We start from the raw sequence: 21,354 nt of genomic DNA on the forward strand, positions 1-21,354 counted from the left end.
TAGGGGGTTCCTGCAGAGCTCCTGGCAGGACACCTCAGGGCCAGTGGTCTGGAGCTCTGAGGATGCAGAAAGGCACCTTAAACCCCCACTGTGGGCTGCCCTGCCTCTCCTCTGCCCAGTGAAGAGCAGGATTTACCTCCCCTGTGCTCTGGAATGGGCAGATCTTCCCCAGCCTGGCTCCTGGAGAAGCTCCCAAATGTGGGGCAGGAGGATCATGTTGGATTCCAGCAGGAAGGTCCAGCTCCTCTAGCTGGGAGGGACAGAAGGAGGCATCCAAAAGCAAAGCTGGGATTATGGGAGACCAGGCTGGTACCCAAAGGTTCCCACATGGATACAGAACGGGAAGGAGGTGAGGAGTCACTTGGAATGGGCTGGACAGGAAGGGTGGGCTCATCAAGGGTGACCCAATCTTTGCTTTAATATGAGAATAATGAGAGGAATGGGAGGGTGAAGCAATGGGCATTGCAACACCGCTGGTGGACGTAACCCCGGGGTTACTGGTCAAACTGGGGTACCCTCCTGCATGGCCAGAGCCTGGGGACATCTTTGTCACCTCTAGGGAACAGGGGAAGGCGTGGGTGGAAGAGCAGCCCTGGCACAGCGGGGGCAGCCATGCAGAGCTGTTGGCTGAGTGAGGGCAGGTCCTGCCAGCTAAGGGGCAGCGGGGCTGGGATGGTCCCAGCAGAGGTGACACCTTCCCAGGAGTGGCCTGGGGGGACTGGGAGACCCCAGGGACCCTGCTGGGGTTGTTATGGGGAGGCATGAGGGAATGCACTGCTCACAGCTCCTGACCTGGGTCAGGTCTGACCCTCTGGCTCTGGGCAGCAGCACAGGGATATCCCTCCTCTCCCCATCCCTGGAAGTGTCCAAGGCCAGGTTGGATGGGGATTGGAGCCACCTGGGACAGTGGAAGGTGTCTCTGCCCTGCCATCCAGGGGGTGGCACTGGATGGGCTTTGAGGTCCTTCCCACCCAAACCGTCCTGGAATTCTGTGAGTCCCTGATGTAGGCCATGGACCAGAGGGGCTGAGTGATGCTACTGGGGGCTGACAGCAGCCCAGTGTCCCTGATGTGACAAGGACTTGGTTCCAGGAGTTTCCACGGGGCTGGCCTGGATCCTCTGTGCCCAGAGCAAGGCACCAGAGCAGGAGGAGAGGTTAATTACAGCCTGTGCTAATTGCAGCCATGAAAACACCTAATGTAACACAGCCCCTAGCTGCCAACTGGGCCAAGGGCTGGCACCTCCTGCAGCCCAGGCTGGCAGGTGACAGAGCTCAGCCCCCCAGGCACTGTGGGGACCTTGGGGACAGCTGCTGGGCCTTGGGAGGGGAAGGGCAGAGGGGGTCCTGCTGCCTGAATTGAGCAGGGATGGGGAGCGCTGGTGCCACATTCCTGCTGTCATTCCAGATGGGAGATGTCTTCCAATAATCTGATGCTCTGCAGGGTGCCAGCAGGTGACTGTGACCAGCCTGGCTGGGGTGATGGCCATGGAGCAGGAGCAGCTCCTGCTGTCCCCACCAGCTGAGACTCCCTTTCCTAGGGCTGGCATCCCCATGGTCAGGAGAGATTCCTGGGACAGGGACACTTTTGTGAGCAGCAGATCTGATCTTATCAATCTGGAGTCACAGCAATGACACAGGAGGGCCCTGTCAGCAGTGACATCTCAGGTGACTCAGGGTCCCAGTGTGACTCATGGCCACTCTCCACCCTTGGGGGGGTGTCCTGCTTCCACCTGAGCCACTCCATCCCGGGGGTGAGATCCACAGCAAGCCTTCCCCTGGGCCAGCCCCAGCCGCCCACGCAGGATGCTCCTGATTCACCTGGCGCGCTCCCGGCAGCCCCGGCCACTCGCAGTCCTGTCCCGGCTGTGGGCTGAGCTCCAGGGTGGCACCATGGACCTGCTGCTGCACGGGCTGCTGCTCCTGCCCCTGGCAGCGCTGCTGCTCTACAGGTGCAGCCCCTCCTTCCAGTACCTCTGCAAGGTGGCCTTTTTCAACTGCTGGATCGTGGCCATGGCCACCCTGCTGTCCCCCTTCGCCGCCTTCCGGGGACGCTCCGTGGAGAACATGAAGTGAGTGTGGGCTGGGGATGGGGAGAGCTGGCTGGGGCTTGGCTCAGGCGGAGGAAGTCCCGTGGTTTGTGGCCACAGGCTCTGTCCTGCCCTGGATGGACTCACAGCTGGTGACAGAGCCCTGGGGCCATGGCGAGGGCTGTGGTCACATCCATGGTGTAGTGAACTGCATCTTGTGATATGGGAGGTGCTGGAAATGCCCAGGGAAGGTCAGGCCATGCTGGAGTTGGGATTTGTGGTCCCTGAGGTCTGAAATAACATAAAAGGGGTCATTCCTGGTCATGGCAATGTTGGGGTCATCACTTGTGTGGGTTGGGGGTCAGGGGACAAATGCACACCCAGTGCTGTGTCTCTGTTTTTGCCTATGGGAGACCCTGAAACAGCACTTTGGCAGAGGGATTGAGGGTGGAGTGGCCCTGACACAGATGATTGCATGGCTGCCCCATCCCTGGAAGTGTCCCAGGCCAGGCTGGATGGGACTTGGAGCAACCTGGGACAGTGGAAGGTGTCCCTGCCCATTGCTGGGGGGGGGGGGGGGGATACTGGATGGGTTTAAGGTCTCTTCCAACCCAAATTTTTCCATGTTTTTATGTTTTTGGGATGTCTTGGTGGCTGTCAGGGGCACAGCCCTGTCCCTGTCACAGCCATGTCCTGATCACAGCCATGTCCCGACTCGAGCTCCCGAGGGTGAAGCAGGGAGATAACATCACTGAGATGACATCGCTGTGCAACACCGGAGGAAGGTCAGGGTGTTGCAATCCCGTTGCTGGATTCCTGGGCAGGATGAGCACACCAGGAGGGATGTTTTGATGTCACAGGGAAAATATCCCAGCTGGAGAAATTTATTTAGGATTTTTGTGGATGGATTCTGGCCTGTGGTGGGAGTGTGGTCAGAGCTTCGCTGTTATCAGTCGCAGGTTCGGTGTTATCAGTCGCAGGTTCGGTGTTATCAGTCGGAGATTTGGTGTTATCAGTCAGAGGATCACTGTTATCAGTCACAGGTTCGCTGTTATCAGTCGCAGGTTCGGTGTTATCAGTCGGAGATTTGGTGTTATCAGTCAGAGGATCACTGCCACCAGTCGCAGGTTCGGTGTTACCAGTGGTGTTGCAGCCTCTCCCAGGTCCTTCCCGGCTGGAATGCTGGGTGCACGCAGCATCCAGGGCTGCTCCAAAGCCAACGCTTCCGGCCTGCTGGAAATCCCCGAGGGAGGCAGAGTGACTCACCTGCCTTATCAGCGCTGCCTTATCTCGTCCCACCAACACCCGGCGCAGCACGCTCAGCTCCCTCTCCTCCGAATCCCAAAGCCCGCGGCTGGGAGCGCTTCCCTGTCATTAGCCCTGGCTTTGGGGCACTGCTTCTCCTCGGCTCCTCGGGGATATCCCAGCCGGCGGATCCCGAGGGTTGGGGGCGATACCACGGACCCCCATCCTTCTCACCCCTGCGTGGTGCTGAGCCCTTCCCTGCTCCGTGCGCTGTCCCCTGGGGGCAGTGACAGATGTGGGGACCCCGGCACAGACTGTCTGTGGGTTGGACAGTGCCTCATTCCAACACCGACGTGTCCCAGGACTTTATCTCCAAGGTTGCTGGAATCCCTGGTGCTCCCTCCTCCCTCCATTCCTCTCGTTATTCTCATACTAAGCGTCACTCGTCGCTGTGATCCTGATATTCCCCTTCCTGTCCAGCCCTCCCGGGATGTGACACCTTTTCCTCTCAGACCCATCTCTTCCCGACACCGCAGCTCCGGTGGAGCGATTTGTGATTCCCCTAAGGAATGTATCCGGGCTGGTTTTCCCTTCCGCCTGCAACACAAAGCTGCGCAGGGGCAGTCCCTAGGGTCACCCACATCCCTGGGGATCTGCCTGTCCCTCTGCCACCCGTCGCCTGTGCTCATCCATGCCCAGCTCAGCTCCTCTCGGCTGAGATCAGGCTCTGCTTTAGGAGTCTGGGGTCTGGATTCCCGTCCACACACGGATCCAGCTGAGCAGAGACAGTTTGTCCTCGTTGGGATGTGAAGATCCGCATCCCCATTCCCGTCCCCATTCCCATTCCTCCCCTTCTCTTTTTGCTTTCCCATCATCCCTGGATATCCAAATCCTGTTTTTTCACTCCCACCCTCGAGTGTGACCTCGTGCTGGTCACTCTCCCTCCCCAGCAGCTCCCTCTGTTCTGAGCCAGGAGCCGGGCCCCGCTCAGGTGGGAACCAGGTGAGTTCTGAGCCTCACAGGCTGCCAACGTGTGGGAAACCCAAGCGTCCCCGAGGCCGGGTCCAGCAGAGCAGGCGCAGCCCAGCCCGCCCGCCCCGGCCGCTGCAGACCCGCTCCCCACACGTGTCCCTCCGCCTTATCTCGTCCCTTATCTCCGGCAGGCTCCTGCGCTCCGCGCTCCTGCCCCTCAAGCGCTTCTACGGCATCAGGATGCGGGTGCGGGGCTCGGAGCGGCTGCAGCTGCAGGGGCCCTTCGTGATCGTCTGCAACCACCAGGCTTCCCTCGACCTCATGGGTGCGTGCGGGGCACGGCGGGGGGGTCCTCGGCGCCTCTGGGGACTCCAGGGGGGCACCAGGATGGCTCTGGGGAGTCAACACCGGGATTAGGGCAGGGATGTGTGGTGGCACTGGACCAGGAGAGCTTTTGGGACAGGGCTGTGCTGCAGGGAGAGGTGGGACAGCGGGAGGTGATGCCACAGGGTGGTCGTGGGACTGGGGACAGCTGAAAGTCCTTTAAGTCAAGACTAAAAATCCCCAACCTGGTCCTATATTAGGGTATAAATGATTAATTGATCTGTGCACTGATATAATTTTGCCTCTATAGGAAGTTCCTCTCTGCAGTCATCACCTTTCAGGGCTGATTGAGCTGCAGAACTTTTTCCTGATAGCTGTTTTGTCCAACCTGGAAAGCTTAATTCCAAGCACTAAATCATTTTCCAAACTGATTTTTCCACTGCAAAACTTATTCCTGATATCCAGCTGGTTTGTCCAGCTGGGGGAATTCAAATTCCAATCAGTTTTCCAAGGCGATTTTTCTGCTGCCAATACCATGGGGTTAGGAAGGTGTTAATGTGTCGCAGTTGTGAGTTGACTGCAACAAGTCTTTTGGGTTTCCTGATTTCAGGGCAGATGTGGTGCAGAAAAAGGGGTGGGTGTGATGAAGTGCCTGAAAAGGAAGATCACTTTAATAAGAAATAAAATAGGGACAATGCCCAGAAACCAAACACAGAACTCTCAGGACAAAAGCTGTATGGGGGCGAACTCCCAAGACCAGAAATGAGAGGGGAGTGGCCATATATAGGCTTGGGGATAGAGGGTTCTAGAAGCAAATATGGAACATTGACAACCAATAGCAGAGCTGAACTTAGGTTCATTAACATAATAGCTGCAAAGGGTCCTGGGAGGATACTTCTAGCTCACCCTACCTGAACAAAGGTCACACAGGGCTTGAAGTCAAGACCTGGTGAGTCAGGGATGAGACTTAGCTGGCCCTGTGCCCATGTCAGGCTGATGCCCATGTTAATAGATGTTATCTGTGCCCCAGGAATGGTGGAGGTCATCCCTGAGCGCTGTGTGCCCATCGCCAAGCGGGAGCTGCTCTACCTGGGCACGGTGGGCTGGGCCTGCTGGCTCAGTGGCATCATCTTCATCGAGCGGCGCCGCAGGGACGCGGCCATCGGGGTCATCTCCCGCACCGCCAGCACCATGCGGCGAGAGAACGTGAGCACAGCTGCCTTTGGGGGGGAAACACCCCTGGGGTGAGGGGGTGTGGGCAGGACTGACCTGGCTGAGGGCCAGGGTCACCTCTGTCCCTGTCCCCTGCAGCTCCGTGTGTGGGTTTTCCCGGAAGGCACCAGGAACCCAGGCAAATCCATGCTGCCCTTCAAGCGTGGGGCTTTCCACCTGGCTGTGCAGGCACAGGTAAGAGCGTCCTTATGGTCGGTCAAAGGTTGGACTCGATGGTCTTGAAGGCCTTTTCAAAAATGATTCCTTCTCCTTTGGTTCACCCTGGGTGGAGTGGGGTGGGTGTGGACCCTGGGGCAGAGTGATGGGCAGGTTTGTTCCCCAGGGATGGGGGGTTTGTTCCCCAGGGATGCGGGGTTTGGTCCCCAGGGACAGATATGGTGCTGGGCAGCACCAGGGAGGGACAGGCAGGAGCAGAAATCCCATCTAGGGAGGGCTCTGTCTGGTGAACCCCCCTGACCCTCTGTGTCCTGCAGGTTCCCATTGTCCCCATTGTGATCTCCCCATACTGGGACTTCTTCAGTTCCAAGGAGAAGAGATTCACCTCAGGTAAGGGATGGACAGGAATTCCCATGGCAGAGGGCAGGGCTGGCACTGGGGATGAGGCACTAGGGGGTGTCTATGGGAGGCTGAGGGGTGGGAGGCAGCTGGGGTGGAAGATGCTCGGGGGAATATCCGGTTCTTGCTGGGACCCTCTAACACATCTCTGACTTTTTCCTCCTCCCCCAGGGACCTGCACCATCCAAGTCCTCCCCAGGGTAGAAACGCGGGGCCTGAGTCCAAAGGATGTCCCTGAACTGACCGAGAGTGTCCGCCAGGCCATGGTCGAGGCCCTGGCTGAGATGTCCAAGAGTGACCACGGGGACCAGCCTCTGCAGCAGCCAGGGGAGGACAGGGACAGCCCCCAGGGCCAGGGGGACACAGCTGGGAGCAGCAAATAGGCAGAGGGAGCAAGTCCCTCGAGGACAGCAGGAAGGTGTCCCTTTGTCCCCTGAGGAGGTGTCCTGCAGCCGTGCCACCGCCCCGGCAGGACGGTGCCCTAAATGGAGCAGAGCAGGACAGGATGGGGACCAGGCAGCACCCCCAAAACAGAGCAAAGTGCCCTCTAAAGCCCCTCATTGTGACTGTGCATTCCCTGGATGTCCCTCTGCCAGACCTGGAGCTGTGGCTGTCCCCTGGGATGGCTCCTGCCTGCTTGCTGGGCAGGGCAGGGATGCTCCAAGAGGGGCTGGCGGTTCCCACCCCATTTTCCACTCCTGATTGTTGGGTTCCCCCATAGATTCTCCTTCCAGAGGCTCCTACAAGCTGGACATGCTGTTTGGGTGCAGCCAGCTCTGGGGAGGGGCCCAGAGTGTGTGGCCTGGGGAGGGGGACACGTAGTCCAGGGGAAGTTGCCAGGGGTGGGAGAGAGCATCCTTGGAGCTGAGCTGTGCACCAGAGGTGCGACATTAAAGAGTCTGGAGCTGGTGCTATGTCCTGGCTGTGCTGAGGGGGCTGAGGGGGTGGGGGATCCATCTCCTCAGGGAGACTTCATCCCTGCACATAGAGCATCCCCAGAGCTTCTCCAGGGATGGTGTGAGGAGCACATGGCAGGGTGAGGGTTACACTGGTCTGGGTCAGTCCCTTAGGTAGAGCTCCACCTCCATCAGTAAATGCACAAGAAGAGCATCCTCAAATTTCCAGCAATACCTGGACTGTGCCCACCTGGACATAGTCCCACCTGGAGGCACCTCTGCGTGGGCTCTGGATCATGACTCATCCAACAGCTGGATGGTTCCCTGCAGCCAGACAGGAATTTGAGATCTCCTGGCTCCTTCCCATCTGAGCAGCTCCTGTGCCAGCACCCCAGGGTGGCAGTAGGACAGGGATGGGGCAGGGTGTGGCTGTCCCCTTGTGGGGAGCAGTGTGGGTAACCTTCCCCTCCTATCCTGGGATAAAACGTGCAAACCACGGGCACAGAGCTCTGGTTTGGCATAATTTCTGCTCTCAGGAGCAGCTGGATTATGGAGGAAATCCTTCAAATCTGTTGCAATCATCTGACATGAAATAGCAAAGAGGCTTCCCATGAGGGACAACCTGCAGGATCAGGAGATGTCACATGGACATGGCCAAGGGCACAATAAGGTCCCATGTCCCAGAAAACCTCCTTAATCCTTTCCTGCTTCTCAGGATTCCCAACAGATGGCATATGTCAGCTCTGAGCTGGCCTGGGGGTCTCACCACACCCTCACCACCTTGGGGATGGTTTGGCTGCCCAAAGTTTGGGTTTGGGGGGTTAAGCATCAATAGAATCATGGGATAGTTTGGGTGGGAAGGACCTTAAAGCTCATCCAGTTCTGCCATGGGCAGGGACAACTTTCCACTGTCCCACGGTGCCCCAAGCCCCATCCAGCCTGGCCTTGGGCACTTCCAGGGATCCAGGGGCAGCCACAGCTGCTCTGAGCAAACCCTTGTCCTGCCTGGAGGGCCAGGGTCCAGCAAGAGCCCTCCTTGGATTTTTCTCTGTCAGTGGGAGGTGAAAGTTTGAGGAGAAGGAAAGAACCTTGCAATAGGGGCTCTGGGAACAACTTGCTTTTTCTGGTCCTCCGAGGCCTGTCCTGCCTGGCTGCTTTGGTTGCCCAGCCCAGGAGGGATTTCACAGCCATATGGATGTGGCACTTGGGGGTGGGGGTCAGTGGTGGCCTTGGCAGTGCTGGGTGGTCCGTGAGCTCCTTGTCCGTCCAAGCAGGCTGGGATGTCTGGCAGGGCACTGACCCCTGCCCACATCCTGGCAGGACATGCTCCTGCCTTGTGTCCTTGGGGGTGGCAGGTCCAGCCCCTTCCGGCCACCCACAGCCGGTGAGGCAGGTCCAAAGGGCAGGGAGGTGGGCAGAGCCTGTGTCCAGTAAAATCTGAGCTGGGGAGGTGTGGGGACAGAGCTGTCGCTGAGATCACCTGAGATGATCCCTGATGGGTCACCCGAGATCCCACGGGAAGGGTCAGCCCCATCCATGGCTTCCTGTGAGGCCCTGGCACAGATTCCCAGAGCAGCTGTGGCTGCCCCTGGATTTGTGGAAGTGTCCCAGGCCAGGTTAGGTGGGGCTTGGAGCACCCTGGGGTAGTGGAAGGTGTCCCTGCCCATGGCAGGGGCTGAAAATGCTTTAAGGTCCCTTCCAACCCAAACCATTCCATAGCTCCCACACCCTCAAGGGGAAGGGATGTGCCAGGCCCCAGAGCACAGGATGTGCTCAGGACACTGGGGGGCTGTCGTGGAGCTCCTCAACTGTCCTCAATTCCCACCAGGACAAAGGGAAGCAGCTCAGCCCTGCCCTGGCAGGTGTCCAGTTCCCATGTGTGGCATGGGAGCAGATGAAGCATTGCCACATCCCAACACTCTCCTGTCCCTCTGTTCAGACTGGATGGAACTGGAGGAAAGTGGGCAAAAAGCCAACCTGGGACATGTGATCAGCCCAAATCTGGTTACATTTGAAATACCTGTAAATTTTCCCTTTCTGAGAAATCACTCTCAGTCCCCAGCCACTCCTGATATTGTGCTCCCTATTTTCATTTTCCATGTGTTCCCGCTACCTCCTGACATCATTTCCCAGCAAACCTGTGTGGAGGTGGCTCTTGCTCTGAAGTCCAGGGACCTTTCCCAATATTGCAAAACCCCCTGGGATCCTTGACCCCCAGGAGCTCTGGGTAGAGGGCAAACATTGCCTGGACTTTATCTGCAGGTGCTCGGGGTTCCTCTGCCAGCCCCGAGCTCCTCACTGGATGGGACACAAAGATCCCATTTCAGACACAGATCCAGAGTGATCCAAGACCTGCAGGAGGAGGCTGCAGCTGTTCCCAACATTCACATCCAGCTGGAGACATGATGTCTCCAGCCCTTCCCATCCTCTTCACCATCCTGCTCCTCTTAGCCAGGGCCTCTGGAGCACCGTAAGTCCCCTCTGTGTCCATCTGTGCCTGCTGGAGTGGCTTTAACCTTGGCTCCCTTGCAATTCCTGGTGGGATTCAATCCCTCCTGTGGTCCGATTGCTGCCCAGACTGGGAACATTCAGGCTGGGGGTTCTCCCTGCCCAGGAGCACTGAGGACACAGCCCTGGTGCTTGTGGCGGCTCTGAGGAGTTCTGCCCTCGCCTGCAGAGCTGAGCTGAGGAGCCAAGCGCAGCCCAGAAGCAGAGAGGGGAGGCTGGGGGTGTTCCTATGCTCCCAGGGCTTTCCCAGGTCCAGGCCGTGCTGGATGTGCCTCAGCCCCGGGCTCTCCTGTCACTTGTCCCTGCCAGGAGTTATGTGGTGGTGTCCCCGGCCGTGCTGTACCACCCTCACCCTGCCACGCTCTGGGTGCACCTCAGTGACCTCCAGGGGCCCGTCCAGGTGCATGTCCAGCTGAAGGGGGACAACAGGATCCTGCCCATCACCCTGCTGAGGAGAGAGGTCCTGGAGCCTCATCTGCACCTGAATGTCACCTTCCCCGTGAGTGTCACCCCATGTCACCCCCAAGCCACTCGGGAGCAGGGAGGGACAGCCCTGGCTGGTCTCCAGGCCGTTTCCATCAGCTCCATGCGGGGCTGGGAACAGATGTGACTTCCCCATCTCGCGGCAAAACTCGGCTCCGATTATCCGGTGGCTGGAATGGCCCCGTTTGCAGAGCTACAGTGTGCTGGGGGGACGCTTCTTCCCCTGGCTTGGGGAAGGTGTTCCCAGGGTGAGGAGTGCTCCGAGTACCCTGGAGGGAGCCCGGGCACCGTCCTTGTCCCCACGCAGAGCTGCTGTTCCCCCTGCAGGCTCCAGCCCCTGCCAAAGGGAGGGAGGAGATCGTGGCCCTGCACGTCTCAATCCAAGGAGACTCCCTGAATGTCTCCGAGTCGAAGAAGGTGATGCTGAGAGCTGTGAACCCCGGGATCTTCATCCAGACGGACAAGGCTGTCTACAAGCCTGGGCAGGAAGGTGAGGGAGGCCGGAGGGATCACCCTGCTGGGGGAGAGGAGTCAGGAGGCCCGGCCTCGCTCCAGCACTGCCTGGAAATGGGAGGATTGTCCTGGGATATCCTGGAATGCCCAGCACGGGCACAGGGCAGTGCCAGGGCTCGCTGGAGGCTGTGCTGCCTGAGGGGAAGTGCAGGGCTCAGGGTGGATTTCCATCCACCTTCCCATGGGGGATTTCCCTCCCTGCGGAAGCCGCTCCTCCATCCCCGTTTCCTTTCGCAGTGAAGTTCCGAGTTGTCTCTTTGGATAAAGACCTGACTCCCAGCAACCAGAAGGTGAGAGCAAGGCTGGGACGTGGGGAGGTGACAAGGGCTCCCTGCAGTGTCCCAGCCAGCCGTGGGAGAGGTGTGGGAGTCACCTTTCACCTTGGGAATGCTGCCCCGGCCAGCTCTGCCCGGGGAGCTGCCCCGGGGGCAGGGATGCCCTGTGCTGCTCAGGGATGCAGCAGGATCAGGAAGGAGAAAGCAGAGGGCACGTGTGACACGAGAATGTGCCCATGCCAGCTCCCAGTTAGGGATGCAGCCCTGGTGAGTGGGAAGTGGGGAATGTGCTGATATCCATCAAGGCATCAGACACCAGGAATACCGGCAGGCTCAGCCTCTGGCACCCCTAAGCAATCACTGGGGTCCCTGGAAGTGCAAGATGTTCCCGGATTAAAGGGGTTCTGGAACCTTTCTAGGGCACTGGGAGATACCACCTCTCTGTGCCAGGATGGCAGTGTCCTCAGCTCATCCCTGCTGGAGCCAGGCTCAAAATCCATCCCAAAGTATCTTGAGGGCTGGGAAGTTCACAGCATCCCACAGAAAACCCTCCCTCTGCCCCATCCATGGCTGTGCCCGCCCTGGTGAGATCCCAAGGAAGGGAATTGCTCCTCTGACCATCCTCTCTTTGCCTTCCAGCTGCCCCTGGTGTTCCTGAAGGTCAGTTGGGGACACTCAGGGAGTGGGGTGGGCTCCGGAGAGGGGCACAGGACACAGCTGGGGGCTGTTTGCCGGGCTCCCCGGGCGCTGATCCCGCGTGTCCCTGAGCAGGATCCCAGCGGGAATCGCATCGCGCAGTGGCGGGAGGTGGCCCCTCGGCAGGGAATCGTGGATTTGTCCCTCCCCCTGGCCTCGGAGCCAGCCCTGGGCACCTACACCATCAACGTAGAGGGGAAAAGCCACTCCTTCAGCGTGGAGGAATACGGTACACGGGGACTGGGAAGTGGGATCCCACCATGAGCAGCAGGTCTTGACCCTCTCGAGCCACCCAGGAGATGTTGTTACTGTCCTGGGAGTGACCACCCTGTGTCTTTGTGCCTGTCCACCAGTGCTGCCCAAGTTTGAGGTGACCATTCATCTCCCCAGCGCGCTGTGGGAGAAGGACGAGAAGTTCTCGGTGCAGATTTGTGGGCGGTGAGCTGGGCACAGGAAATGGGGGATGGGGGGATCCAGCAGGGTGGGCCCCCCCTGGAACAGCCTCTCCACTGTCCCCACACAGCTACACCTACGGGAAGCCTGTCCAGGGGAAGGTCCAGGCTGGCATGTGCCTCACTCAGAGGCTCTGGTATCACCAAAAGGGGAAGACCTGCACCCAGGTTACTGGGCAGGTGAGCTGGTCAGGCTGGGACTGGGGGTGTCACTGGCATGGCTCCTTCCTGGGAATGCTGCTGATGGGGTTGATCTTCCCTCCAGACAGAGAAGAGCGGCTGCTTTTCCACAGAGGTTTCGTTGGCTGCCTTCAACGAGACCATCTTGGAGCCGGGGAAGGAACTTGAAGTCGAGGCATCGCTGGTGGAGGATGGGACAGGTGGGGATGGAGTGTGGCCATCCCTAGGTGCTCCTAAGGGATTGGTCTTCTCCAGGAACTCCTAAAACCACTGCTGGGATTTAGGGTTGCACATGCAGGGATGGGGTTTGGGTGGGGGTGTGAGTCAGGTCGGCCTGGCAAGACTTGGAATTCCAAGCAGAGGAAAAACACCTTTCCAAGATCCAGCAGTTCTGTCAGTGCTGGGAGCTGAGTCCTGGCAGGGCAGAGTGGTTGGGTTCACCCAGGCTGGTGGGGTGGCTTCACCTCTGAGCTTATCCCTCACTCACCACCTCCTCACCCTGGGGGAGCCTGGCCTGGCTGGAGAGAAAGGAGAGCAGGGATTGTCCCTGTGCCCAGTGGCCCCAGGGGGCCCCTCATGGTGGTGCTTCGGTGAAGAGCCTTTTCTGAAGTGTCTGCCCCTAGCTGGACCCTGGCTTTAGGTTTGAAATATTCCACAGGGCTTCTGCTGCTCTTTTAGGAGATGCAAACCACGCTGGGAGCCCAAATGTCCAGAGACCTTTTCTGTGTGGGGACAGGGGCACTGGCTTGGAGCTAAGCTGTGTCCTGTGTCCCTGCAACACCCTGAGCTCCCCACTCACTCTCCATAGGGCTGGAGATGAAGAGCACCAAGAGCTGCAAGGTTTTATCTAAAATAGTCACGGTCAGCTTTGAGAACCCTGATCGCGTCTACAAGCCCGGCCTCCCTTACACCGGGACGGTAACGAAGGGTCCCCTCTCCCTGCAGGGCTCACCTGCCCCCTGCTGCTCCCAGCCCTGCTCCTGCCCACCCCCAGCCCTGTTCTGCCACAGCTGCAGCTCCCACAAACTGTGGCATCTCCCCTTCCCTCCTGGCACAGATCCGGCTGCAGGGAGCCACCGGCTCTGGGCTGCCCCAGAGGCAGGTCCTGCTCTCGGTCAGGAACCAGAGAGAAACGAAGACACAAAACCTCCTGACAGACAGCTCAGGGAGAGCCTCCTTCCAGCTGGTGGCTTCTGGCTGGAGTGGGAGGGTCTCCTTGACGGTAAGTGCCCCACCCGTGTCCCCCCCTCAGGGGTCCCGGAGCTGCTTCCTCCAGTGGAGTGGAGCCTTGAAGCTACACCAGCCTCGGGGGCTGCTGGGTGGATTCACCCCGATTCCCACCTCAGGCTGAAGTCAACAGGACAGCTGGGAGCCAGGAGGAGGACTCAGCAGTCACCTACCAAGGTGCCTTTCTGGCAGTCATGCCCTACTCATCGAAGAGCGGGAGCTTCCTGCACATCCGAGACCCGGAGGGGGAGCTGCCCTGTGGCCATTCCCAGCTGATCCATGTGGATTCCATCTTTGGCAAGGAGGCTCTAGGCAGTGAGCTGAAGAACCTGGATCTGGTTTTCATGGTGAGCCCCAGCCCAGGGAGGGAGGGCAGCAGGAATCAGGGCGGTTATGTGGGAAGGGCCACATATCCACACACGTTCATGGTGGTGTCCCCAGGGACAAGACAGTGAGCAACCTGTCCTGGAGAGACTGAGGGACCTGTCAGAGGAGGTGGCTGCTGCCACTCTTCAGCCTGCATCCCAGTGGGAGATGTTGGGGGGCTAGAGACTGTGTGTGGTCAAAAACCATCCCAGAACTCTCATCAGGGGTCTGTCCAACATCCGGGCACTTGGATTCCACACTCAGCATCCATTTTGTTCTCACCCCTTCCTCTGCAGGTCATAGCCAAGGGAACCATTACCAGCATCTTCAGGAAAGAGGTCACTGCAGAGCCTGGTACGTCCCATGGCATGGAGGGGCTGTGCAGGGCTCTGCTCCCTGTGCCTACTCCTCACAGAACCGTGGAATGATTTGGGTTAGAAGGGGCCTCCAAGCCTATCCCATTCCACTCCCCTGCCCTGGGTAGGGACACCTTGCAGTCTCCCAGGGTGCTCCAAGCTCTGTCCAGCCTGGCCTTGGACACTTCCAGGGCTGGAGCAGCTGCAGTTTCTCTGGGTAACATCTCTCCCCCTTCCATGACCCAGGACAGAGGATATCCATCTTCCTGGAGGTGCCCATTGGGCTGGAGCTGGCGCCCATGGCCAGGCTCTTGGTCTATGTGCTGCTGCCCAATGGCGAGATGGTGGCTGACACCACTGAGCTCTACGTGGCCAAGTGCTTCCCCAATCAGGTGAGAGGAGTTGGGCTGTCCATGGCTGCCTGCCTTGGCATCCATCCTGCTCCAGGTGCATCACAGTGTCGCAGTCTCTCAAGCTCTCAATCAATGCCCTGATCCCCAAACCCTCTGAGAAGAGTCCTCCCTCTCTGTGGCTTGGTCGTGCCCCTCCACAGGGGATGACTGTCCTCTGCCCCTGTCCCCATGATGTCCCTGTGCAGGTGAAGATGGCGTTTTCAGAGGCCAGGGCCCTACCCGGGGCAGCGCTGAGGCTGCAGCTGGGGGCTGCCCCAGGCTCCCTGTGTGCCGTCCGAGCTGTGGATCGCAGTGTGCTGCTCCTGAAGCCCGAGGCTGAGCTCAACGCCGAGGCCGTGAGTGCTGACCCTGCCTGGGGTCCCCCTGCAGCCCCTGCAGCAGCCTGGGCTGGCTGTGGGAGGACACTGGCTCAAGTGTCATGTGGACCCAGTGTTGTGGTGGCTCCCAGGCAGAGCCCTGAGCTCCAAAAACGAGGTTTTTGCACGTCTTTATTCCCAGGTCTACAAAGCGCTGCCTGAATTCAACTATCCCCAGAGCATCCAGGATGAACCATCCTGTAGCTTTTCCTGGTGGGACTCCAAGATGGAAACCTACAAGTTATTCCAGGTGAATAACTACCTGGGCCTCCCTGTTCCTCCCCATCCAGGAGCTTCTCCCAAGTGCTAGGAAAGCCACTCCTGTGGCAAAGGACTTTCCTGCCAAGCCCAGGCTCCTTCCCTACTTGTTTTCTGTAGCCTGGGGACTACTCAGTGCTGGAAAGGGGATATTCCTCCTGCTGGCTGTGGGAGTTGGACAACCTCTGCTTTTTCATAGGGTGCAGCACTGAAGCTTTTCACCAATGCCAAGACCAGGGAGGATTGCCCACGCAGGTTCCCCTTGTTTGGACTCGCAGGTCCTGTAGGTGAGCACAGGGTCTTTTCACCTTTATGCTGAAAAGAGTGAAGATCTGGTGGCCAGTCCTGGCTGCTGTGTCCTCAGGAGGACTTGGAGCCATCCAGAAAATACCCTTGGCATCAGAGAGGATGAAAGAGGATGGAAAAAGATTTTGGTCACCCTTGTGCTGGCTGCAGACGAGGTCCAGCTGAGACCTGAGGCCCCCAAATTCTGCTCTGCCTTTTCCAGGAGCGAATGTACACTACAGGTCCTTTGTGCAAAGCAATGTTGTCCCACTTGTGGGGGCATTCAGCCCAGACATCGCAGACATCCCAGACATCGAGGACAAGGATGAGCCCCCAGCACCCCGGACATATTTCCCAGAGACGTGGCTGTGGGACCTGGTCCCTGTGGGGTGAGAGTGGACAGTTCTCAAGGAAAGACAGTTGGGGATCTCAGGACTCTTTCTCCCTGTGGGATGGCACCAGCAGTGTCACAGTGGTGCCACTCAGGCGATGCCACCAGTCATGCTGGGGTGGCCTCATGATATTCTCTGTGCCGCAGGGAGGGCGGCTCTGCCGAGATGATGGTGACAGTGCCCGACGCCATCACGGAGTGGGAGGCCGGGATGTTCTGCATGGCCCCACAGGGCCTGGGGCTGTCCCCTGCTGTCACCCTCACGGCCTTCCAGCCATTCTTCGTGGAGCTGGTACTGCCCTATGCTGTGGTGCGCCATGAGACCTTCACCCTCAGGGCCACTGTCTTCAACTACCTGCGCCAGTGCCTGAGGGTGAGTGGGGACAGGCAGGGGCTGATGGAGCTGTCGCCATGCTCTGGAGAGTTCAGGTGAGGCTCAGGCAGGTGACCCCAGTTCTGGGGTCTGACAGAGCCATGGCTGTGTCCCACAGGTTCAGGTGACGCTGGCAGAGTCGGTGGAGCTGGAGGTGTCACCAGGCACAGGGGACACCTACAGGGGCTGTGTCTGTGCAGATGAAGCCAAGACCTTCCAGTGGGGCGTGCGAGCCAACAGCCTGGGTATAGAGCTGCCACCACCACACCCTGCTGCCCAGGGACTCCCTCAGGGAATGGGGTAGGGTGGGCAGGGAGGGCAGGAACCCCATGGGACCTGGGGACTTCTCCCTTGCTCCACTCCCACCCTTCCTGGGGACCCCCAGCCCAGCCCTGCCAGCCCCACCCCAAGCCCAGGGGGCTGTGCTCCAGTTTGGGGCCTTCCTGGGGACTGAGGTCTGTGTTTGCACCTGCAGGGGAAGTGAACATCACCGTGACCACCGAGGCCCTCAGCTCCACCGAGCCCTGTGGCAACGAGCTGCCCCTGGTGCCAGCCCAGGGCCGTGTGGACACTGTGATAAAGCCCCTGCTGGTTCAGGTCAGAGGGTTGTGGAGGAGGAAAATGGGATGGATTTGGGAGCACGGTGCAAACAGCCCTTGGAGGGCAGTGAGAGAGCACCCAGACACGAAGCCGGGGTGATCCAGGGGACAGGGGGACAGGTGGGTCCCTCCTCCTGACTGATTGGTGCTGCTTCCACACAGCCTGGGGGGATCCTGGTGGAGAAGGCTCACAGCTCCCTGCTCTGCCAGGAAGGTAGGACTGTCCAGGGGTGTCCAGCAGTGCGGTGGGTGAGGCTGCCACGGGCCAGGCCAGGAACAGCTGGGCATTCCCACTGTCATGGGCCTCTGTACCCACAGGTGCTGAAGAAGTCTCCTTGGAGATTCCTGCAAACATCCTGGAGAGCTCCCAAAGAGCCCATGTCACTGTGATGGGTAAGAGACAGGCCAGGGGGGCTGGGGATCACAGGGGACATGGCGGGTGCAGAGGTCCCCAGGCTCAGCAGGATGTGGGACCACCCAGAGCCAACACAGAGGGGGACATAGGTACTGGTGGCAGGGGCACAGCTGATAATGTGTCCCCCCTGGGACAGGTGACATCCTGGGCAATGCCCTGCAGAACCTGGACAGTCTCCTGGCCATGCCCTATGGCTGTGGGGAGCAGAACATGGTTCGCTTTGCCCCCAACATCTACATCCAGCAGTACCTGGAGAAGACCGGGCAGCTGCTCCCGGACATCCGCGCCAAGGCACAGGGCTTCCTGCAGAGCGGTCAGTGGGACCCTGCCCCCTTGCCTGGGAGGGATACCACTGTCGCACAGCGCCCTCCCCACTCTACCTGGCTCCCCTGGGCACAGAAATAGCGCCCTGTGCCCCTGTCCTCCTGCAGGGTACCAGCGGGAGCTGCGGTACAAACACGATGATGGCTCCTACAGTGCATTTGGGAACAGTGATAGTGAGGGCAATACCTGGTGAGGGCTCTGTAGCTGCATTCGGGGCTCCTCCTGGCACCCAGGGAGCCCCAGTGCTGACTCAGCCCTCCGATGTCCCCCTGGCTCCAGGCTGACGGCGTTTGTCCTCAAGTCCTTCGGGCAGGCCCGACCCTACGTGGCCGTCGAGGAGCGGCACATCATGGACGCACTGCGGTGGCTGCAGCAGCACCAGAGGAAGAGCGGCTGCTTCCGCAGCGTGGGCAAACTCTTCAACAACGCCCTGCAGGTGGGGCAGGGACTGGGACCCAGAATGTGGTCTGGGCAGTGGGGGTGTCCCTGTGTTGGTGTCACAGTCCGGCTGGACCCGTGTCCTGCTGTCCCCTTGCAGGGCGGTGTCTCAGACGAGCTCTCACTCTCGGCATATGTGACGGCAGCGATGCTGGAGCTGGGGCTGCCCACGCTGGTGAGGATGGACCCTTCTTTCCCACAGGGACTGGTGGGGTGGGGACAGATGCTGGGACAGGTGATTGGCCATTCCAGGCCACCTTGCAGCCTGAACTGGGCACAGCTGGTCGCACTGGGCAGCACTGGGGGCTCTGAGTGAGTCCCATGTCCTGGGCTGGCTTCTGACTCGCTGCCATGCCAGGAGCCAGCGGTGAGCTCGGCCCTGAAGTGCCTGGAGGATTCTCCCACGGACAACCCCTACACACAAGCCCTGCTCGCCTACGTGTTTGGGCTGGCGGGGCTGCGGGAGCAGCAGCAGGCGCAGCTGCAGCGCCTGGCCCAGCACAGCGTCAGTGCAGGTACTGCCCAGGCAGGGGCACCACGGGCAGTGCCACCTCTGGGAGGGACCGCAGCCCGCAGCAGAGGCTGAGCTGCTGCCCCTGCTCCCCCAGAGGGGCAGCTCTACTGGCGGAGGAAGGGGAAGGCTCAGAAGCCCTTGGAGCTGTCCTGGGCCGCGGCTGCGCCCGCCGAGGTGGAGATGACGGCCTATGTCCTGCTGGCCTACCTGTCCCAGCCCTCCGTGTCCCCTGCTGACCTGGGGACAGCATCCCAGATTGTCCGCTGGCTCTGCAAGCAGCAGAACCCCTACGGGGGCTTTGCCTCCACACAGGTACTGGCCCTGGGCTCCAGGGGCTGCTCCAAACTGGCCTCTCCTGGGAGCTGCTCTCAGGGATGACCCTGGTGCTGTCCCCACGCACAGGACACGGTGGTGGCCCTGCAAGCCCTGGCCAAATACGCTGCCCTGACCCATGGCAGCAATGGAGACTTCACGGTGACGGTGACATCACCCTCAGGGACAGTGCAGGACTTTGTGCTGGACAGCAGCAACCGGCTGGTGCTGCAGCGCACGGCCCTGCCCGAGCTGCCGGGCACCTACGGGCTGCGAGCCCGTGGGCAGGGCTGTGCCCTGGTGCAGGTGGGTACAGCCTGGGCTCCCTGTCCTTGCCCCTGTGCCTGTGCCCTAGCTGGCCTCACCTTGTGCTGTCCCCCAGGTGACTCTGCGCTATAACGTGCCCCCCCCTCCCAGCACGGGGGCGTTTGAGCTGCGGGTGGAGACAGAGCCGCTGCCTGGCACACAGAACCCCCAGTTCCTGCTCCGGCTCTGGGCACGGTAGGGACTGGGGCTATCCCACCTTCGAGGAGGACAGGAGCAGCCAGGGAGGAGGGAATCCCCAAGCCCACCCCGGGGCTCTGCCCTTGCAGGTACAGCGGGGAGCGTCCGGCCACTAACATGGTTGTCATCGAGGCCAAGCTGCCATCGGGCTATAGCCCAGAAAAGAAATCCGTGGTGGAGGTGAGGAGCCCCCTGCCCCCCTCTGGCATACCCCATCCCATAGGTCCCTGCTCTCAGGAGCTGTGGGACACAGGAGGGACACCTGCTCGGGGTGCTGGGCACTCATGGAGCAGCTGTGGCCCTTCCTGAGCTGTGTCCCTGCAGCTGAAGAGGCAGAACCTGGTGAAGAAGGTGGAGGTGCAGCCCGACCAGGTGACAATTTACCTGGATCAGGTGAGATGGGGACAGGAGCTGTGGGACATGGGGGGGTTTCCCTATAGTGGGTGGCTGCACCTCCCCTCTGGGCTGTCTCCACAGCTGAGCAAGGAGGAGGAGACCTTTTCCTTCCGAGCCCAGCAGGACTTCCTGGTGAGAAACCTCCAGCCAGCCACCGTGTCCCTGTATGACTACTACGAGACAGGTGAGCCCTGCAGGGCCACATTCCCTGGCCCTGCTGCCACCCCTGCAGCCCCAGGGGCTCAGTGCGGTCTGGCTCAGCTCCCAGCTCCCACTGATGAGCTTTGGCTCGTTAAGGGAGCAGCCCCTTTCCAGGCCCATGGTCACCACCCCTCTCATTGCAGGTGACCGTGTGGATGTGGCCTACACTGCACCCCTCAGCTCAGGTAGGCGCTGAGCCTGCCAGGCCAGGGGTCACCCCATCTTCGGGACCCTGATGGGGACACACGCACCCTGGGGGGCCAGCCTGGGCTGTGCTGAGCCCCAGAGGGAGGTGGGCAGGGAGTGGGGAACAAAGGAGTCCATCCCAGAGTCCTGCCCTGCTTGTTGGGGATCTGCTGGCCAGGGCTCGGGGGCAGAGGTCAGGGAGGCCCCAGATGTCCAGGCTGGGGGCGCCCAGCCCCCATCAGCCCTGGCCTTCCTCCAGCGACCCCCTGGAGCTGCCCACCCAGGAGTTTGGGGTCACACAAGGGATGGGACACTGAGCTCCAAGGGATGGGGCTCAGCCAGAGGGTCAGGGGCAAGCAGGGGTGGTGGGGGGGTTGTGGGCATTCTCTCACAGCACCATATTCCATTTTGAAGAGGAGCAGGACAACGTCTAACTCAGCCTGGAGCCTGGCAGCCCACCCCTGCCCCTGCTCCTGCAGCCGCTGAAGACAGGGAAGGCCGAAGGTCTCTGCTCCCACCCTGGCCATGGTCCTGACCCTCCACGGGGGCAGGAGGTGGCCCAGAGACCCTCCCAGCACCACTGGCCCTCAGCAGGGCCCCTCTGGATGGAGCCACAGCTCCCTCCTGCCAGGATCTGCAGCTGAGGGACTCCTGCCGGCCCAAGGACACACACAGGGCTTTTCCAGCCCTGCCACATGATGGACTTGGCTGAGCAGCCACAGTGGGAACTCCACAGGGAGACCCCTGAGCCACCTCCTGCCTCCCCTGCACGAGGCTTCTGGGGTACCAGCCCTGGCCTTTCCCCTCCGCACAGCACCTGAAGGGGACTCGGAGCTCTTCCCTTCCTGCCAGAGCTTCCTGGCAGGTCCCCACCACCCCACATCCACACCAGGATTCACAGTGCCACCCCTGGCCCCTCCCCAGCACTGACACAGTCCCAGTGTCACCATGAGGGACTCGGGGACACTCCACAATCCCAGCACAAACCAGTCAGGTGCCTCTTGGAGAGAAGCTAGGGCCTGTTGGACCCCAACCCCTGGCCTGCATCTAAATAAAGCCATGTAGTCAAGCACTTCTTTA

The 21,354-nt window shown here is 60.2% G+C and overlaps 2 protein-coding genes across 2 annotated transcripts; both read left to right on the plus strand.

The window, feature by feature from the left end:
* Positions 1–1,730: 1,730 nt before the first annotated feature.
* Positions 1,731–7,179, plus strand: AGPAT1 (1-acylglycerol-3-phosphate O-acyltransferase 1). The gene is made up of 6 exons (XM_066336956.1): positions 1,731–2,070; positions 4,437–4,570; positions 5,600–5,775; positions 5,881–5,976; positions 6,276–6,348; positions 6,529–7,179. The coding sequence occupies exons 1-6, from the start codon at positions 1,805–1,807 to the stop codon at positions 6,738–6,740; spliced, it is 957 nt and encodes a 318-aa protein (XP_066193053.1). The 5' UTR covers positions 1,731–1,804; the 3' UTR covers positions 6,741–7,179.
* A 2,347-nt stretch (positions 7,180–9,526) lies between these two features.
* Positions 9,527–21,346, plus strand: LOC136372345 (alpha-2-macroglobulin-like protein 1). The gene is made up of 36 exons (XM_066336944.1): positions 9,527–9,723; positions 10,071–10,260; positions 10,572–10,734; positions 10,995–11,047; positions 11,672–11,692; positions 11,804–11,957; positions 12,082–12,166; positions 12,252–12,360; positions 12,446–12,560; positions 13,169–13,278; positions 13,418–13,582; positions 13,707–13,934; positions 14,250–14,307; positions 14,556–14,701; positions 14,908–15,057; positions 15,221–15,328; positions 15,536–15,623; positions 15,845–16,010; positions 16,160–16,385; positions 16,504–16,630; positions 16,861–16,982; positions 17,147–17,198; positions 17,303–17,377; positions 17,536–17,712; positions 17,831–17,912; positions 18,003–18,159; positions 18,262–18,336; positions 18,520–18,676; positions 18,770–18,987; positions 19,078–19,293; positions 19,370–19,488; positions 19,581–19,671; positions 19,816–19,884; positions 19,969–20,071; positions 20,232–20,273; positions 20,689–21,346. Exons 1-36 carry the CDS (start codon positions 9,656–9,658, stop codon positions 20,706–20,708), a joined length of 4,305 nt encoding a protein of 1,434 aa, XP_066193041.1. The 5' UTR covers positions 9,527–9,655; the 3' UTR covers positions 20,709–21,346.
* Positions 21,347–21,354: the final 8 nt, after the last annotated feature.

The sequence above is a fragment of the Sylvia atricapilla genome, chromosome 27, assembly GCF_009819655.1.
Source record: "Sylvia atricapilla isolate bSylAtr1 chromosome 27, bSylAtr1.pri, whole genome shotgun sequence".
Lineage (NCBI taxonomy): Eukaryota > Metazoa > Chordata > Aves > Passeriformes > Sylviidae > Sylvia > Sylvia atricapilla.

Bases quoted from the DNA above. Each gene is read 5' to 3' on its own strand.
- AGPAT1 (XM_066336956.1), top strand. From the start codon at position 1,805: ATGCTCCTGATTCACCTGGCGCGCTCCCGGCAGCCCCGGCCACTCGCA. The intron at 5,776-5,880 runs GTGAGCACAGCT...TGTCCCCTGCAG, and splicing joins GCACCATGCGGCGAGAGAAC to CTCCGTGTGTGGGTTTTCCC. The intron at 6,349-6,528 runs GTAAGGGATGGA...CTCCTCCCCCAG, and splicing joins GGAGAAGAGATTCACCTCAG to GGACCTGCACCATCCAAGTC.
- LOC136372345 (XM_066336944.1), top strand. From the start codon at position 9,656: ATGATGTCTCCAGCCCTTCCCATCCTCTTCACCATCCTGCTCCTCTTA. The intron at 12,167-12,251 runs GTGAGCTGGGCA...GTCCCCACACAG, and splicing joins TCGGTGCAGATTTGTGGGCG to CTACACCTACGGGAAGCCTG. The intron at 16,983-17,146 runs GTCAGAGGGTTG...GCTTCCACACAG, and splicing joins TAAAGCCCCTGCTGGTTCAG to CCTGGGGGGATCCTGGTGGA.